The sequence below is a fragment of the Helianthus annuus genome, chromosome 11, assembly GCF_002127325.2.
Source record: "Helianthus annuus cultivar XRQ/B chromosome 11, HanXRQr2.0-SUNRISE, whole genome shotgun sequence".
Taxonomy (NCBI): Eukaryota; Viridiplantae; Streptophyta; class Magnoliopsida; order Asterales; family Asteraceae; genus Helianthus; species Helianthus annuus.
Genome location: NC_035443.2, coordinates 122,431,084 through 122,451,562, shown reverse-complemented (window position 1 = coordinate 122,451,562; position 20,479 = coordinate 122,431,084). Strand labels below are relative to the sequence as shown.

At 37.2% G+C, this 20,479-nt stretch overlaps 3 protein-coding genes across 3 annotated transcripts in view; 1 reads left to right on the top strand and 2 right to left on the bottom strand.

Annotated features, from left to right (window-relative positions):
* Positions 1-12,999, bottom strand: part of LOC110905015 — a 39,787-nt gene extending 26,788 nt beyond the window's left edge. Inside the window, exon 1 of the mRNA XM_022150894.2 lies at positions 12,745-12,999. The gene's annotated coding sequence lies outside the window, so the exon portion shown is untranslated. The remainder of the gene's footprint in view (positions 1-12,744) is intronic.
* LOC110920409 (elongation factor Tu, mitochondrial) lies at positions 5,773-11,948 on the top strand. Its single transcript, XM_022164623.2, has 12 exons — positions 5,773-6,055; positions 6,978-7,053; positions 7,161-7,253; positions 7,675-7,749; positions 9,060-9,164; positions 9,418-9,508; positions 9,617-9,822; positions 10,698-10,781; positions 10,877-10,939; positions 11,025-11,087; positions 11,225-11,465; positions 11,624-11,948. The coding sequence occupies exons 1-12, from the start codon at positions 5,868-5,870 to the stop codon at positions 11,692-11,694; spliced, it is 1,356 nt and encodes a 451-aa protein (XP_022020315.1). The 5' UTR covers positions 5,773-5,867; the 3' UTR covers positions 11,695-11,948.
* Positions 13,000-15,089: 2,090 nt separating the features above from the next.
* On the bottom strand, positions 15,090-20,220 carry LOC110920403. Its single transcript, XM_022164615.2, has 5 exons — positions 19,930-20,220; positions 18,833-19,013; positions 17,401-17,788; positions 17,198-17,272; positions 15,090-15,777 (listed from the first exon to the last, which is right to left on the bottom strand). Exons 1-5 carry the CDS (start codon positions 19,999-20,001, stop codon positions 15,279-15,281), a joined length of 1,215 nt encoding a protein of 404 aa, XP_022020307.1. The 5' UTR covers positions 20,002-20,220; the 3' UTR covers positions 15,090-15,278.
* Between the last annotated feature and the right edge of the window lie 259 nt (positions 20,221-20,479).

Sequence of the window (20,479 nt, the reverse complement as noted above, 5' to 3'; positions counted from 1 at the left end):
GGTTTCTCGCGGCCCGCGTGGGATTTGGGCCGGGTTCACGCGGCCCGCGTCAAATGAAGTCAACGGCGTAGCTTGGCCCACTCATCACTAGACTTGACACGGTGTTGACACGTGTCGGCTCCGGGTCATGCCACAAATCAGGACGCGCGCGGCCCGCATGGACTTAAACGATTATGTACGCGGCCCGCCTAAACTAATGGATTTGGCTAAGTCTGGTTATCTCCTCGCGCGGCCCGCTTAAGCTTGAGGTGAGGCCCTATGCGGCCCGCCTCAGCTTAAAATTTATTGTTTTTATTTATTTATTTTATTTAGTATAATCTATCTTGGGGCTCGGTTTTCACATACGGGGTGCATATAAAGACAAGTTGATATATTTACAATATATATTAGGGTGTCAGAAATATTATGAGGATGTCGGTTTTACCAAGGGTTGTTATATATTGTAGGATACACTCGGTTTCTTACCAGAAGCTTTCAACTTTTCTTCAACATTTGTCACACACTTTTCTTCATCCGATGTCTCTTCTTCTTTGAACGTATTCAAATCTTTCACCACCGGATAAATCCTGTCAACCACAAAAGTAGAACATGAGTAACTATCTAATAATTTCTTAATTTTCTCAGTTTCTATCTTTTGTGTTGCCAACTCAAGCTCGAGATCTGCACATTTCTTTATGTTATAGTTTGCCGTATCAAGCTGTCACAGATAAGCTATCTTCAAAGTATTCATAGCTTCAGCTTGTTCACCATCAGAATCTGTATATTTGTTGATTTCTCTGTTCATAGTATCATATGATTCTTTCAACTTATGAATATTATGCAGCAGCTCATTGTTCTGCTTAATCAGCGAATCACAGTTTAAGCACTTTTCAGAAACTTCAACTCGTTCTGCATCAATCTTCACTTCATATTCTGGAACTTCTTTGACAGTTCTGCTCGGTTGTAAAAACTCAGCTCTTCTTCTTTTCTCAGCTTTCGCTTCTTCCTTCAATCTCTCTTCCTCTTCTGCTTCTTCTCTGTTCCTTCTTTGTTTTTCTTCAGCAGCTTCCATGACTTTTCTGCACCTTTCTGCACATTTTAAATCATAAGCATTAGCAAAGAAAGCATGAGAAGTGTTTTTGGACATCTCTTTGGCCATAAGATTTTGATCTGGACAAAAATCATCCCAAGTAAAACCTTCAGCCAACTTCTCATCATCTTGTTCAGCCAAACACACTTTGCTGTCTTTCGGAAGATACTTTTCCCAGGTAAAATTATCATATTTTCCCTGACTAACAACACATGCTCTTTTATCCACCATATCTCTTCCATGAGCTGTTTGTGCCTGTTGCGGTGCTGGTGGTGTGATTTGATGATAAATGGCCTTCTTGTGATAGTCATTGTTTCCGAAAGGATTCTGGGCACCGGTAGCTTCACGGTTTTTGCACTCCCTCTTGAAGTGCCCCTTCTCCCTACAACGAAAACACGTAACTTTAGATTTATCAAAATCCAAAGCTGAAACGTTTGCATCACGAAAATCATCACGGCCTGTAATTTGTTTAAACTTTTCAGCACGTCTCACCACACTTGCCATACACCATTTAATGTCCATCAATTCCATTTCCTCGGCATCAATTTGATCGTAATCCTCTTTCGTGAGCATTGGATTTCCGATCTTTCCTGCAACAAAACAACTATAAGACTCTAAAATCATCCCTAACAAAGACATTTGATTTTTTGCAATTTCTTCAGTGTAGTCTTGATCATTTTCAAGGCTTAACACAATGTTACACTGAAGTTTTCTACCATTCTTTGTTACAGAGATATTAGGATCGAAATATGAAAATCTTGTGCTGTTGCTTGATCCTTGAGATGCCTTCTTCTCAGGAGAATCTTTAACACTGTAAGCAGTTTCGATCTTAGGAGAAAACTTTGTTGAATCAGTAACACCATGCTTGTAGTACAGACTGATATCCTGTTCTCCATCGTAGTTCTTCATCCTAGCAATCTTCCTCTGCTCCATCTCTTGAGCTTCCAGATGCTTTATGAAGTCTCCTAGTGTCATCTTTTTATATTCTGCTTTGTTGGACCTCAGCATCATCAAAAATGTTCCCCATGTTTCATATGGAAGCGCATCTGCAAGTTTTTCAATTAATTCATCAGTATCTTTCTTAACACCTAACTTTGTCATATTTCTCACCAAGTTACAATATCTATCAATAATTTGCTTGGTGTTTTCATTTTTCAATCCCCGAAACAAATCAAATTCTTTCTTCATGAGAGACATTTTGTTCTTTAACATATCATCACTTCCCGTAAACTTTGCTTCCAATTCTGTCCACATTGAATATGCAGTTTCGTCATGTTGAAGCAGTATCAAGATATCTTCTTTTATAGCTTGCTGAAGCAGACTCACCATAAGCTTTTCATCGCGATATTTCTTTTTATCAGCTGTACTCATCTCTCTAAGTGTTAATGGAGTACCATTCACAACATCATTCTTTGTGGGCTTAACATATGGCTCTTCAGTATGTTCCCAAGCATCTAGATGATAAACTTCAACCCAATTTCCGAACCGTTCTGACCACACGTTATAATCATCAATATCCATGAGTTTAGGTGGTCTTTGAGACGTTCCGGTTTCATTGTCGATCAAAGCACTTTGAGTAATCGAGGTAGTAGCAAAAGCGTTATAAAATTCAGTATCCATCATTCACAACTATCAAATTTTAACACTTTGTTCACAAAAGCAAAACTGACACAAGAGCGATACTATAACTGTTCCCAAAATTGGACCAATACAGTGTCTTATACGCGAACCACGATTTTAACCTTTGGAGCGAACCAGTAAATCTGATCAATAAGCGGACCAGTTGACTTGTCCAGATAAGCGGTCCAACTAGATAAACCGTTCGAGCGAACCGTCAAACAAGCGGACCTGATTTTGTCGATATGAGCGGTCCTAATGAGCTGACTAATGAGCGGACCAGTCAGATTGTACAAATGAGCGAATCAGATGCACCTTTGAGCGAACCAGAAACTGTCACTAAAAGCGGACCGAGCTGAAATTTTCGAGCGAACCTAACCCAAAAATGTTCCTTGGAGCGAACCAGACAGGTATTTTGGAGCGGACCTGATTGATGACGTCACTTTTTGTGCGAGTATGTAAAAGCGAACCCCCTAAAAATCAACTTTCTAGGTCGATTTTAGATCTGAAAACTTCAAGGGTTTGTTAATTCATGATTCCGAGTGCACTGTGTGATTTTGAGCCTTTTTTACCGTGAAAATTTTGAAAAACGTGAAGAAAGTGTAGAAAATCAGAAGAAATGCAGCTAAAATGGCAAGAACTCCTCCTCCTGAGCTCTGATACCAATTGTAGGATCGTTCTCGGCCCTGTTTGAGTCGTTCAGAGAAGTTCGTATCCGAATTAAGAGGCGGAAACTAGTAATTCGGTGCTATTGAAGCTGTATTCACTTTAAACTTGCTGTTTTATTGATATTGAACGCGATTACAAGATTTGACAGCACTTCGGCAGCATACCGGAACAAACACCTTCAACTATGTGTTTCAGACTCGCTCATATGGACCTATTTATAGACATCCTGGTTCGCTTATACGTACGTGTACGTATAAACGATCCTACATCGTGACACATGAGCGGACCAACTACATGCCATATGAGCGAACCTAGACCTAAACATGACACAAAAGCGGACCTAACCTAGTGACAAATAAGCGGACCTATTACAAACTCCTATTTCTAGGTTTCCATGCCATGCTTGATCTGTTCAACTTCAAGACTCGATGGAAGACGTAGTCAGCAGACGTAAGTGCACCAACAGATCTGATCAGTTTTCCTCACCATGCTTGTCGCGACGGTTTGCTCTATGTGCATGGGAAGCTCCTAGTACCACCGATTTCGGATTTGAGGCATCGACTCTTAGATGAATTTCATTCGTCCTTTCTGGGTGGTCATTCCGGTGTGAACGCCACACTTAAACGCATTGCAAGCTCTTTTACTTGGTTGGGTTTAAAATGAGATGTTTCGAATTTCGTTAAAACTTGTCAAGTATGCCAAACCATTAAGACTCCCAATCATAAACCGTATGGGTTATTGCAACCACTGCCCACTCCCGAGTACCCGTGGGTTGACATCTCCATGGATTTTATAACCGGATTACCTAACTCAAAAGGGAAAACAGCCATATGGGTCGTCGTCGATCGCCTTTCCAAATTTGCACATTTCATCGCCTTACCGACCGCATATACAACTGTGTCTTTAGCTTCGATCTTCATGAGAGAAATATATCGCCTACATGGGTTGCCAAAAACCATTGTGTCAGACCGTGATCCACTGTTTGTAAGTCATTTTTGGAAGCAATTATTCAAGCAAATGGGCACCAAGTTACTGCATTCAAGTGCATACCATCCACAGACGGATGGGCAAACGGAAGTGGTAAACCGATGTCTCGAGATGTATCTTCCGGCGTTTGTGTTCGACGCTCCAAAAACGTGGGAAAGGTAGTTGTATTTGGCTGAGTTTTCGTATAACACGAGTCCTCATTCGGCGATTAAGATGACACCGTTTCGAGCACTATACGGTCGGGATGTTACGAGTATTCATGATTATGTACCAGGCTCAAATAAAACTGGTTCCATAGATGACTCCCTAGCCCAACATCAACGTATTTTGCACTCCTTAAAGGAATTCATCACAGTTGCCAAGGATCGTATGGTGAAACAGGCTAACAAGAAGCGGACTGACAAAGAGTTTAATGTGGGTGACTATGTGTATTTACGATTGCACAAATACCGTCAGCTTTCCGTTAGCAATTGTTCCAACCAGAAGCTGTCTCGACGCTATTATGGTCCTTACAAGATAGTGGAACGCATAGGCAAGGTCGCTTACAAGTTAGCTCTACCGGCCGAATCCAAGATTCACCCGTTTTTTCACGTTTCACTACTTAAGCAGTGTTACGGGTCAGTTTCGAACCCGGTTGATGACCTTACGAAAGTTTTCCCAGATATGGAAATAGCGGCACTACCAGAATCCGTCATTGATTACCGCTTTGGTGATAACAAACAACAAGTGTTAGTAAAATGGGCAGGGAAACCATTAGAGGAGGCCACGTGGGAGGACAGTGATGAACTTCAGCGTCAATTTCCTGAGCTAGCAGACATTGAGGACAATGCCGAAAGCCAAGAGGAAGGGGATGATGCAGGCCACACAAGCCTGTCTCATGATAGTACAGACCAAGCCCAAGAAGGAGCAAGCCAGGGGATAGTCAGGCCCAAACGTGTGCAGAGGAAGCCCACAAGGTTCCTGGATTGATCCACAAGTTGTGCAGAGGAATATTCGAATCATTAGCATGCATTTTCTTATTTATCACATGTTAGATTAATTGTTGCATTAGTGGGTAGTTAGTGGAGCATGGTAGGAAGTTGTTACATGCATGTCTCCAAGAAATAAGGAACATGGGCATCATGTGCTCATATCCATTGCATATTTAATTCCTTGTAATTTGCTTTGAAATATATCCAGAAAATTGTTCCAAACTCTTGTTTTCTTCCTATTGTTCTAGGAGTGTTTACCTACTAAAAAAGGCTCCATCATCGAGCCAAGTCAACTTGTTTAAAACCAAGCTGACTTCGAACCAAACTTTTTATTGAATTTTTTTTGAGCGAGCCTCGAATCACGGGCTTTTTGAACGGCCCTACACGGCTACGCCCACGCATCTCTCCTTATTTCCTAAGCCCGTTAAGAAGCCCAGCCCACTTTCTTCATTCCACACGCCGAAACAAAACCCTTGACGCTACAACACTCTCTCCGAAGTCATCAGTTCCATCCGTAAAACCCCCCCAAAACCCCCTCGATCTCACCATCATCAATGGCGTCTGTTGCTGTCAGAAACCCTAACTCACGGCGATTATTTCAACTATCTCCTCAATTACGCTCTGGTCTTCGAGGATCCGTGATTTCTACTTCTGGTTTTCCACCTACTGAATCGCTTTCTGGAAATGATAACGCGCTGTCTTCGAATCCATGGTGGAGATCCATGGCTACTTTTACACGAACGTAAGGTTTTGTAGTTTGATTTGTATGGATATTGTGTGAATTGAAAAGGTTAGGTTTTAGGTTGATTTGAAGTGAATACGTTAGGTTATATTTATACAAATATATTGTGTTTGTTTATGTAAATTGATACAGTTAGGTTATATATATACTGTATGCAAATAATGTGTTTGCTTATGTAATTAGAGACAGTTAATGTGTTTGTTTATACAAATTATGATTTATGTGTTTGCTTTGATTCAAACAAACATGTGTTTGTTTATGTAAATTGAGACAGTTAGGTTTTATGTTGAATTGTTGATTCAATACGTGCAAATTGGGATAGTTAGGTTTTACGTTGATTTAATTTGAATGCGTGATTTGATTTATACAAATAACGAGTTTGTTTATGCAAATCGAGACACTTAGGTTTTACCTTAATTTGAAATTGCATACGCGCTTTGATTTGTATAAATAATGTGTTTATCATCTGTCTGTTTCGTTTGAATTTGACTATTTGAAAGATTACACCCTAGTGCCCTACTCTCAGTAATATGTCCGCTGATTTCATTTTGGGTTTTGATGTTCGTTTGGTTGGTTTTCATCTTCAAGATTAGCGTTGACAATATATGGAAAATGAAGTATTAAGCTTTGGAATCAATACTAGGTTTCGATTTTTGAATTGATTATTGACAATTTTTTGAATGGATTAATAAGGAGATGAGTGCACTGACTTTTGTTCCGCCGTTGACAAATTTTTGAATGGATTAATAAGTACATTTGGAACTTGCTTTTTTTTTATTAACACTAAAGTAATTGTTTGTTTAAAAACAGTGGCAAATGTATAAAGTAATGTACTCTATGTCTCTATCTATAGGTTGAATGCTATGTATAATTTTAATAAAAATGTATTTTAAAGTATATTATGATGTATCTTATTTGTCAGGAAACCTCATGTTAATGTTGGAACAATTGGACACGTTGATCATGGAAAGACAACATTGACTGCTGCAATCACAAAGGTTTGATTGCTTGATTCTGCTATTTAGTTCTTAATGCTCTTTGCTATGGATTATTAATCTTTTTTAAGAAATCAATATAATTTTGTTAAGCTATGTGCTTTCTTTAGGTGCTGGCGGATGAAGGGAAGGCCAAGGCTATTGCTTTTGATGAAATTGATAAGGCTCCCGAAGAGAAAAAGAGAGGAATCACAATTGCAACGGTTTAGTATCTTTCTAGTTTCCTTCAGCTTTTTAGTCGTGCTCATGGTTTTAAAAAACGGTTAAGGCGTGCGCCTCGAGGCGAAACGTCCAAAAAAAGATTCTGAGGCGCTAGAAAGGATGCGCCTCAGGTGTGCCTCAGGGAGTCAGGAGTCAATTTCAAGCAATTTATGTCTTTTTTTTTTTGATGATTTTGATGATGGATTTAGTTAATATTATTATTTCTGTAAGATATATAATTTTATATTTATTTTTTAATTCCGCCTTGGGCTTACGCCTCGGTTCGCCTCGAGGCTTACGCCTCGTGAGGCGAAGGGAAAACGCCTCGAAAAATCATTTCCGTTTTTAAACCTTGGTCCTGCTAATGAGTCGTTCCGTTATTTGATCCATGTCATGCATTTTTTTCTTGGTTTGGTTATGCAGGCTCATGTTGAATACGAAACTGCCAAAAGGCATTATGCTCATGTAGATTGTCCAGGGCATGCTGATTATGTTAAAGTAAGCCATTTTTTATCTGCTGGTTTTATTGGTAAAAATATATTTTTTATATTGCAAGGTATGCCGTGAAGAATAATTATTAAGGGGGTGTTTGGGATTGCTTATAAAACAACTTATTGACTTGTAACTTTTTGGAAAAGGAGTTTTTTAGAAAATGATGTTTGGGTAATGGGTTGAAAAGGAAGTTTTAAGGCTTTGAAAAGGAGAAATGGAAAAGTTAGGAAGGAGTGACTTTTTGAAAAAGGAGATAAGGAAGTGGAAAAGTCAATAAGTTGTTTTTCATAAGCAATCCCAAACACCCCTTAAATCTTGAATTAACTGCTATTGCAAGAATGATTTATACACCAGTGTCTTACATTAAGTTAGAGATTTTTGAGGAACTGGAAGGTTTGGTAGCTTCTGCCAAGCTTGCAGGATTTGTTTATTCAATGTCATGTAGTAAAGATGTATTAACCTGGTATTTTTATTTTGTTCGAGTTATTGTTCATACCAATAGTATTATCACGTATGTAAGGATGTAAGCTGTATTATCAAAGTAATACTTGATGTACATGATTATTTTTGTTTGAACCCAAGTTTACGGTTGTTGGAAATAAACTTCACCAAATAACCCATTTGTCATTGGCAAAGTAAAGATCGAAAGTTTTTTTTTTCCGCTCTTTTGTAAAATGTTTTTATGTAGAATACACCAAGATTCAATACATTTATGTTTCTATTTTCACACAGCCTTTTTTAACGTCTCTACTCATAAGAAGGCCACTTTTTTTATCTACCCACTAGCCTACCTTCTTAGTTAAAGAATTTAACAAGTTTTAAGTTGATGAAACAGGTTTCTTATGTGCTTAGCAGAGCTAAGAAGTCTATTATTCTATCACTTGATGACTTGAACAATCTTTAGAGGAAGCATAAGTGGGTCATTTAAAATAGTTATATTTTTTACTACATACGATATGAGAAACAAGAACTCTTTGATTAGGAAAATATTTTTTTTCTTGATGTATATTTTAATTTGTTTGAAGGAGTTGATTAACACTTAAGAAAAGGCAACTAATACCAGTTTTATTTGCGAAATAGTCGTTGAGTAGAAGAGTTTGGGAGCGCTTGACATCTAGGTGTTTATTGAATGAGACAAAACTTAAACTGCCCTGAGCGATGCCTTGTTAGTCTAAAGCCTTGCAACTGAATTGACCACCTTGTTTTTTTTAGTTGGGTCAATATTTAACAGTTTTTTTTTGTTTGGTCTTGTGAAATCTTTCACATATATGGCTTTGTTAAGCTATTGCAGTTTCTTATAGATTTGCTATGTATAGAACATGATCACCGGAGCTGCTCAAATGGATGGCGGAATTCTAGTTGTCTCTGCACCTGATGGACCCATGCCACAAACAAAGGAACACATTCTTCTTGCACGACAGGTGTGTATCGATTTTCAGCGTGTTATACTTTGAATTGAAGCATGTGACAAATGATAGTGTTATGTCGATGATTGAACGTGTTCTAATATACCTTTTTTGTCTTATTCGTGTATTCTTTGAAGTGTACTTGTAAAACACTTACTCTCAGATGACGAGGGATCGCTTAGCTAGATAGGATGGGCCTCTAAGCCATTTTGCATAGTATTAGTTTAAAGAAACTAGAATCAATTTATATGCTACGTTGTCACTGCAGGTTGGCGTGCCATCGCTTGTGTGTTTTTTGAATAAAGTTGATGCCGTTGATGATCCCGAGTTACTAGAACTTGTTGAGCTAGAGCTTCGAGGTAAAATTAATTTGTCTCATGTGTACTTATTCACATTTATGGTCCACTTAATTACCTTATGACACGTGTGGTATATTTCATATAATCATATGTTTGTGATTTTTGCAGAGCTTCTTAGCTTCTATAAGTTTCCAGGGGATGAAATCCCCATTGTACGAGGTTCAGCCTTGTCAGCGTTACAAGGAACTAATGAAGAAATCGGAAAGAATGCTATTTTGAAATTGATGGAAGCTGTAGATAACTACATACCTACACCTGAGCGGCAAAAGGAGAAGTCGTTCTTAATGCCGATTGAAGACGTTTTCTCAATTGCGGTATTTACAATGATTTCAAAACTATGCTTTTTTATGTTTTTAGGTTCTTACTTTTTAGTTACTTTTTAATCACAAGAAACATAAAAAAAATTATAAAAAATGTGTTTCAGTGGGTAGGGGTAAGGGGCGTTCAATATTCGATTCGAATTCAAAATTCGACTCCGTTCGAATTCCATTATCAAGCTTCGAATTTGGTTTTCAAATATTCGAGTTCGCTTTGGTTCCAATTCGAGTTATGTAATCGAATACGAATATATGATTTTCAATTCGATTCTATTCGCAATTTGAATTCAAATTATACATATATATTTTTTATATTCATATATACACACATATGGAAAAAACCTTATAAGTTTGGGCCGAATTCTAAAAAGCTTTTATAATTACTTTGTAGTAGTTTTATAAATAAACGTAAAAGTATATATTATTTAGAGTGAATTTGAATTATATTTAATTCGAGTTTCAAATACCAACCGAATCGAATAAATCAAATCTTAATCGAATTCGAATTCAGATAAAAAATTGGAAAAATTTGCTTCGACTTATTCGAAAGTTCGTTATTCAACTCGATGAACACCTCTTTATAGCCGTGTAAGTTGATAAAGTTTTTACAGGCCCCATTATGGGTAATCAGTATGCCAGATGGGTTTGGTTGCTCAGAAACAATCTGTTTCCACTAGTTATAGATTATACTAATAGTTACAAAGTCTTTATTATTATAAGAGTAATATATATTTTTGAATAAAAGCTATTTAAGAGGTTCTATGCATAAAAAGTACACTCTGGAGAAGTAGTTTTGTATTTAAACTTAACCCATATAACCTGAATCAGTTGATATACATTTTAACATATTTGTATTCGTTTTATCTTCTAAGGGACGTGGTACTGTGGCCACTGGACGTGTTGAACAAGGGACAATTAAAGTCGGTGAGGAAGTTGAGATTATGGGGTTGATGCAGGTAACATGTGGCATTTGCTAGATCTGGTCGTCTGAATAACCAGTATGTGTTGGTGACTGATTAATATAGTTTTCCTTGTTTTTTTTTACTTTTAGGGTTCGAAAAAAACAACAGTTACTGGTGTTGAGATGTTCAAGAAGAGTTTAGACCATGGAGAAGTAAGTGATTGTTCTTTGACAATTTCATTATTTATCAAGCTTTCTCGGGATGTTGATTGTATTTTTTTTTTCTCTTTTTTGCCAGGCTGGTGATAATGTCGGTCTTCTTTTGCGTGGTATAAGTAGGACTGATATCCAGCGAGGACAGGTAACTAAAACTATGTTAAAAGTATCCTTGAATATAACAAGTGTGTGTGTGTGTCTATATATATATATATATATATATATATATATATATATATATATATGCATGTTGATGTTGGTTTGTTCCATGGTTTTAAACAGGTGATTGCAAAGCCAAACAGTGTAAAAACATACACCAAGTTCGAGGCAGAAATATATGTTCTGACAAAGGATGAAGGTGGGCGTCATACAGCCTTTTTCTCAAATTACAGACCTCAGTTTTATTTGAGGACGGCTGATGTCACTGGGAAAGTGGAGTTACCCGAAGACGTAAAGATGGTTATGCCTGGAGATAACGTGACTGCTGCTTTTGAACTTATTACCCCTGTTGTCCTTGAACCAGGTTTTTTTCTTATGTTCTTACACACGATATTTTTTATGCTATCCTGTTGATCGACATACATAGCCGACTCCTTAGCCTTTTTTGGATTTTACAAACAATTGATTTATAAAAAAATTTCAGTTTTCTAGTAATATATATATTGATGTCTGGTTTTACAGGACAAAGATTTGCGCTGAGGGAAGGAGGCCGAACAGTCGGTGCGGGAGTTGTTTCAAAGGTCATAAGCTGATAAATGCGTCGCTTTTTTTTTTTTTTGAATTTTGCCCACTTGGTTATGAGGAATAGGTAAGAAACATAATTTTGCAACATTTATATGTTATCTGTTTAGTTATTCAACTATTGCTTTGCAAGCTTAGTTTTTGTTGTGTAGGTCAGTCAAGGACTGTCTTATGGTTCAAATTTGGAACTTCAGAATTCCTTTGAATTATCGCTTAGTGATTTACATAGCGAATAAATGTGAAAATTACATTATTGTTTATTTTATGAGTATGACTTGTAAATACATTTCTTACTACAAAGCAAAAACAAGAAATTAAAGAGTAAAGTGCAATTTGCCTACCTGAGGTTTTGTATAGATTGCACTCTGACTTCCCCTCTTCCAGTTTTTGCCCTCTGACTCCCCAACATGGTTATTTTATTACCTAATGCCCCAAACCATAATTATACATATCAAACCTAATATGTACTTAAATTGAACGTCAAATCGTTCAACTACCTCAAAACAACCGTCACCTGCACCACTGTGTGGTTGTACTTAAATTGAACGCCAAATCGTTCAACTATCTCATAACTGTCACCCGCACCAGTGTGTGGTTGTTCTGGCTCTCCGACATGTGCAATCCAACTACATTGTACCGACAACAGTGAAACAGATGTATGAATCTTAATTCACCTAGGTTAAGTCTACCCATGCTGTTTGTACTTGGTTTTGACTTTTGTGTTTCCTTTTTGCTGTTGTACTATGACCTTGCTATGTTATGGGGCTAGATGTTATTTTTCCGGCTACATTGTACTGACAACAGTGAAAGAGATGTATGAATCTTAATTCACCTAGTTAAGTCTACCCATGCTGCTTGTACTTGGTTTTGACTTTTGTGTTTCCTTTTTATTTCCTTTTTACTGTTATGTTATGGTGCTATATATTATTTTTCCGTTTTGTCTGTAGCTTTTAATTCACCTAGGTTTTTTTTTTGAAAGGCAAATTGCATTATAAAAGATTGTGTCAAAGGCATGATTTCAGTGCAACGAACGAAAGTGAAATAGAAGTGTGTAATGGTACCTATGATCAATTCATTCTGCATTTGGACAATTGGACATTGAACTCCATTTCTTCGGTGATCTCTGGTGTGAACGCAGAAGAAGGAAGAAGATGACCTATCGTGTGTTAGTTGAGGGTGTCAGAGGGGGTTACATGGATAAGATATGGGAGGTACAAGGTGTGGTGAATAAGCTTCATGGGTGAAATTACAAATGTACCCCTAAATTTAACAGTCAAACTAACTGTTGACTAACGGTGGGGCTTTAGGTAATAAAATAACCATGTTGGGGGGCAATCTGGACCAAACCTCGCAAATTGCACTTCACTCTAAATTTAAATGAAACGGATAACGCCATAAAGTGATATAGATTTCATCATGCATTTATTCGTTGCGTAAAACTAATACGAGTTTAGGATACAGATACGCTACCTACACCACCTTATGATTTGATTCTAAAGAACACCACCTAAATTGCCAAGCTTGGATTTGTATTGAAGGCTTTCAAACTGATATCTCGTGAAAGAGAAACACAATAGTAATTTTAATCATAAAAACACCATTCATTAACTAAAATTTTCAATACATATAAGAAACATAGTACTGCTCCAAGTCAGAATTAAAGAAAATGAGAACAATTACTAGAAAAACAAACTGCAGGTGAACATGTAAAAAAGTGACGGGCTGCTGCTGGTGGCGACGAGGGGAAAGATAAGGTTGTCACCAGCATTTACGGATCCCTGGATGGTCCGACTTGGGTCACTCCGCTGACCCATCCATCTGTTCAGTGGCGAAGCTTGACAACGAAGACTGGGGGGTCGAAAACGTGTATACTCAAAAATTTCTATTGAATCGGGGGGTCGAAAATGTATAAACCCAAAAATTTCTATACGAGAACTACATATATAACATTACGGAGTGAAAAGTTCGGGGGGTCGGGCGCCCCTCCCGGCCCCTCATAAGCTACGCCCATGCATCTGTTGGCGGCCTGTTGCCCCAAACCTTAGTGTATTAACGGCTAACCCCTTTGAAATCCCATCAGTCATTTAAACTTGTATTTTTCTGGGTATAGTGACTGTAAAAGATCCGGTTAACTAAACCTTATCCTAAGTAGTTGAGAAAGCATTGATCAGATATGCTATATGCAACGTAAGTTCAAAGTTCAGTTATAGTTATGTGCATGAATAATCTATCTAGATCATCGCTAAATCTAACATTTTTTTTATCTTGATACAATATTATACTGAAACATTTTTGTTATGATTGAAGAAACACGAGTTCTAATCCGCATGGGTTAGAACCAAAGGGGTGGTTTCGACAAGAGGGTTAATTCTTAATCACTTTGACCACCAGGCTGGCGGAATCCTGTCACTAATATGCAAAATGAACAACACCGTGAAGCTCGTTACGAGAAGGAGAGGTGGGGGTTTCTTCTCGTAACCATCTTCCAGCGTGAGAATAAGTATAGTTCTTTCCAAGAGAAAACAAGTGTGTTATGTGTGAGAGAGCAAGAGATCGGATCCTTAAACCTTTGGAGGAGTCTGATATTTATAGCTGAAGGATGGGAGAAAAATGTGAGCTGATGGGCCTTGGGCCAGATGTCGTTGACAAAGAACTTCCACTTGGACCCCTCTGACACGACAGGCACTGTCTGCAGAGGAGGAGGTGGCATGGCGCAACGTGATTGGCTGCACGTCCTCGTCCAAGTGTACCTTATGTCGAGTCTTACCATCATTTTAGACCATACCCCTTCAGTAATTTTCTATAAACTATATATTATTGTCTCCTTTTTTCCTTTATAAATTAATTTTTTTTACCTTTTTATATAATCTAACAGAGTTATTAACTAAACTTAGCTTAGATTGCCTCACATCTAAAACATGCGGTTTTGTGATGAGTTAATCAAATTAATTACCCAAACCATATTTTCCAATAACCGAATCGTTCATAACTAAAATGACACATTATGAAAATCTAGAAACCAAAATGGTTCGGTTTTAATCTATGGCTATAGGGTGTGAGGGACATGGTTGGGTCATTAATCGCCATGTAGGATCATTAATGGATTGTTACACCACCCCCTTGTCTCATCCACCATGATTCCCATGGATTAAACCATGGCAACCATGAGCCTACTTTCCATATTTAATATTTTCTTTCCTTTTCACAAAAATAAATTAAAGTAATATAATAGTGGTTTGAGTCATGACCACACCCTTAGGGTAGTGGTTTTGGATGATGGATTAGAAGTAGGTGACATGGCGCTGATGTGAAAGGGTCATGGTGATCATGAGGGTCATGACCACACCCTATAGCCCCAAACAAAGCTCACCCATTGCAATTAACCTGAATTACTTTCTAAAAAAAATTGATTATAAACTTAATGTTTATTAAAATGACCGTATCTTACGATAATTCGCAAAATTATTGTTGCAATTTACATGATCCATATGTTTATTATTACACAAAACTTGATCAAAACAATTGACCAAAAATTGACTAAACAACAATTTCCCTATTTTACCCCCCATAGATTTACAAATTACACATGAACTCTTCAAGCAAGCCTCAACACCATCACTGCCATCAATGCTGCACCTCTAAAGTATATTTCCTTCACATTTCTATCCAACTTCTTCATCATTTCCCCCTCTTTCACACCCTTTTTCTTGTTCGAACTCCGGCTAATCATCACGATCGTATCCCTCAGTCTGTTCACGGCCCATGAGAGCCACACGAGCCCAAGCCCGAGGCCCGTGTTGAGGAGTTTTGATGAACAAAATGGCACTCTGCCACTAGCTACTTTACACACAACTGAAAATAGAACAGCTATTCCTGTTCCTGCAATGCTGGCTGAGAACTGCGTTAGGAGGTTCGGTAACTCTGGGCCTGATTTCTTTAACATGGGTATTGCAGATTTGACGTTTCGGTTCTTGTCGACGATTATTGATAAAAGGCTTTCACAGGCTTGAAAGTGGTTACTTCTGTGTTTGACTTTCGTATTTTGGCGTGCTCCTTTCTTCTTTGTTGTTGACTTCAGTTTGACTTTCTCTGGACTGTGTTACATAATATTTGTTATGTTAAAGAGGGAAAGAATCATATTTTAAAATGGTCGGGTTAGGCCGGGTCAAATTGACAGGTCAACATAAAAAATGATGACTTTGAGGAACAACCTGTTTGACGTTATAAGTCAAAGTATTCACCGTAGTGGTGTAAACGAGACGAACTGCTCGAGAGCTACTCGAGATCGGCTTGCTAAAAACTTGAATCTAGCCAAGCTTAAACGAGCTCAAGCCGGCTCGCGAGCGGCTTTTGATTTATATAATTCTTGATTTTAATAATCCCACCTAGGGCTGCAAACGAACCAAACATTCGACGAACATTTCGTTAACCGTTCGGCGAGAAGTTCATTTGTGTTCGTTTATTAAAAGAACAAACACGAACAAGAAATTTCGTTCATTTATGTTCGTGAATGATCGGTAACTTGTTCGATAGTTCATTAGTGTTTTTAGTTTTTATATTTTATTTAAATACTTCAAAATTCCGACAAATAAAATATTTAATAAGTGTCAGTGTATTATATATTATGTTCATGAACGCTTGTTTGTGTTCGTTTGTTCCATCTATGTTCATCAACATTCGTTTTTGTTCATTGCCTAAAATTAACAAACGAACACGAACATGTTCATTTCCTTAGCAAAGAACACGAACATAAAATCTCGTTCGGTAAGTGTTCATGAACACGTATATTCCTTAACAAACGAACACGAACAAAGTAATGTTCGTGTTTGTTCGGTTCGTTTGCAGCCCTAATCCCACCTAGAGGTGGTTGGCCAATATTAGACCCACTTTTGAATGTTACCACTAGCAATCCTACCTTTTAAATTATTCTTTCTCGCTGCACCTCCGATAAAAAAACTTAACTCCGTTAAGTTTTCTTTTCTGAATTTCAAACTAATGTTTTAAGGCTTTTGATCAGAACGGGGTTACGAGGATACGGGTCGATTGATGTAAAACTTACCTTGAAACGGTGCTCCAAACGAGGAAAATGGAGGTGTTTAAACTTCCAATTAACAAAAATCAAGTCGTTTGGAGCACAACTCGTATCCTCGTTTTGATCAAAAGCCCTAAAACATCAGTTTGAAATTCGGAAGGGAGGTGCAACGAGAAAAAATAATTTAAAGGTGGGACTGCCGGTGCTAATTAATATTCAAAAGTGAGTCTAATATTGGCCAACCACCTCTAGGTGGGATTATTAGTGTCCAATTTCCCTAATTATTATTAACTTATGATAAAACATATAAATAATATATTATACTTTATAGAAAACTTATAATTATATACATGTAAATATATAAAAACAATTAAATAATTATTAATAATAAACGAGTCGAACCCGAGCCAAGCTCGAACTTGAGAAATAAAACTCAAGGATTGAGATGATTAAAGATCATGATACAAAATAAATAGACATACCTCTTCGGAGGAGCAACGATCACGTTTTCAAGATCCAATGCAGAACCATAATAGCTTGTTGCATCATAATCCAGCCTGTTTATGACCACATAATTTCAATTTTCATGAATACATTCAAGAATTTTTTTTTTTTTTTATAAAAAATGGACAATATTGTGATAACGGGTCTGACCCGTTAACCAACGGGCGATGGGCATGCATACCTATTAAACTGGGGCACCAATGACTTCCTCCAGTTAGTTGTGCTCTTTGACAAATAAAACTCAGCAAGAATTGAAAGCATGTCCTTCACATCAGTTCTAGTGCCAGCCAACGACACTTGTCCGTCTTCATGTATTGTAATATCAGAATTTCGAACCAAATCACCAACAAAATCGATTAATGGTTTCCGGGAATCAAGTTCTAGATTCTGATACGTAAGCTGATTTTCCATGTTGACAATATCATGAACGTATGGCTTGTAATCGGTCTTCATGGTTTGAAGGCCCGTTATATCAGAAAAGGATAATAGATCCAGTCCATCTTTTTCCAATTCGATTAAACCCGACATGGGAAACTTGACGTTGAAAACTGTTGAGTTTGGGCAACAATCTGTAGAAAACAGCCATGAAATTATAAGATTATTGTTACGACTTGAAAAGTTTACGGGTCCGGTATGTGTGTTTAAAAAATGATCATGGGGTGTAAATGAGCTGAGCCGCTCGTGAGCTACTCGAGATTGGCTCACTAAGAGCTCGAATCGAGCCGAGCTTAAACGAGCTCGAACCTATATTGGAGCCCGTTCAATAAACGAGCTCGAGAGCCTTTACGAGCCTATTATTAATATATTTTTTAGTTAATAATTATCATTATATATATTACATTATGATAAATACAACTAAATAATATATATTATGTTATATATAAAAATGAAATTGTGTGCATAGTTGTTAATAGCGAATAGCGACAAGGGACCTATATGCTACATAGCGAATAGCGACCGCTATTTTATATATAGCGATACACTAGAAAAAGAATTTTGAAAATTTTTATATGTATATTATATCAAAATACCTTGGTGTATATGCTATTTTACATGTATATTTAACAAAAACCTATAAATCCAGCTATTTTATAGCTATATCTAATTGCTATTTACATAAAAAAAAAAAAGAAAACTAACTGTCGCTATTCACGCTATTGGTCGCTATGACCCAAATAGCGACACTTGGTCGCTTCGCTACATAGTGCGCTATAGTGATCGCTATAGCCGCTATTGACAACTATGATTGTGTGTGTGTATAAACTACACACTCTGTATCCAACTTTTGGAATTATATATAAAATCAATGTGCGATATAGGATTACAAAAAAACTATGTTATTACCAAAATAATCTATCGTGTTCTAATGTAGCGGATTTAATAAGTTTCTATACATTTTATTGTACTTGAGCATCGATGACTTTATACCCCGTTAGTCAACATACGAGCAACTTCCTTTTTTGTTGAATTTCTTTAGCTTCACCTATTTGACTCGTTAAAGAGGAAAAACAAAACCCAAATCGACCCATTTGACTCATTTTTATTAAGACTTGTAGTTGCAATAATCAGATGATTACTTTTTTAATGCACAAGAGAGAGAGAGGTTAGTGAACCTTGTATGTCGATGAGCGCAGGCTTTGTAATAGTCTGGTCAATCCTGACAAATTGTTTGTTATCAAATAACTCACTTATCGGCTTCCATGGTCCCACACTCTGTTGCGGTCCCATATTGAGGGGACTTGAACGTATGAGATCGTCCCGTAAGCCATGAATAGGCAAAGGATGTTGAGAGTCCTGCAACAAGGATACAACATGTGGTTTTGTAACACTCTAAAAACGTTGAAGATGGCAAAATGGTAAATCATTCATTTCACGTAAGAAAAGCTCAATAGGTTGTCTGCAAGTGACCCGAGTGTTTATTAATCAATCTGAGCTCAACGGAAACGAGTATCGAGGCGTTGAGGCGAAGGGAAAACGCCTCGATACTCGTTTCCGTTTTTTAAAACCTTGGTTGATTGCTAACATAAAAATCAAGTGGGTAAACTAAGATTAATCCCATAATAAAAATCCATTATACCTCAAAAAAAAAAAACTATAGAAACCATAATCTAATCCAACCCTAGCTCATCAATTCTAACAAATTTTCACAATAAACATATTTACCACTACAAATAAGGGTGTTCATTGGGTTTGTTTTCCGTTTATTCGAATTTGAATACTAAAACTGATTCGAATTTATACGAATTCTGGTGTATTCAAATAAACCAAACTAGTAAAGAAAAAATATACACAAAAATTACAAAAAAAACATAAATTTGAAATCCAAATTTACAAAAAATATATTATTCAAATTCGGGTCAGCTCTGTTTGAGATTCCTAAATTCGAATTCGATTCCAAAACCGAATTTGAAATTCGCTTCAATTAAGGACCCGAATTCGAATTCAAACTCAAACACTTCATTAGTTTTTCGAGCCCAATTCAAATAACAAATACCCCATAGCTACAAACATACCCAATTCAAATAACAAACACCCCATAGCTACAAACATATATCCAAACAACCCCCCCACACACACACTCTAATCCAGATTCATCAAGTCAAACCAACACACAATTCAATCAAAACTTCAAAAAAATCAGTCAAATCAACACACCCAATTAAAATCTAAACAAAACCAACAAATAAGAAAGGTAGAACAACCAAATCACCTTGGGTACTCTATTCAACCCTTGTTGTTCTGGAGAAAACACAAGGGTAGGAAGATACCCATTAGAAGCCATAATAAGATATGGCTTCAATATGAGTTACAGAAGAAACAGATATCTGAATAAAACCCAAATGTTGTTTCTTGAGTGTGTGGGTCACATATCCATCCCTACATTGTTTTGTACTCTACTCTTAACAATGAGCTTGTAGATTTTCTACAAAGGGTTTTGGTTGGTGGGGAATAAAGATGAACATTTTTATGATTTGGGATTTTTATCACCTGAATATTATTATTATAATTTAAAGGTGAGATTTGTTGAATTAAAGTTATTATTATTATGTGGCAGCAAAGTTGGGTTTGAATGAGGACAGAAATGGTGCAAGTTGTTGTTTGTTGTGATACATGATAGTGGCTAATTTTATGGATGATTTTGCATAGATGGTCCTTCTAGTGTGTTGAACTTTGTGGATTTAGTACTTTGGGAAACAAAGACGGTACGTGCGGTGCGGTGTGGTGCGGTGCGGGGTAACTTTTATGACTGTGGCATTGCA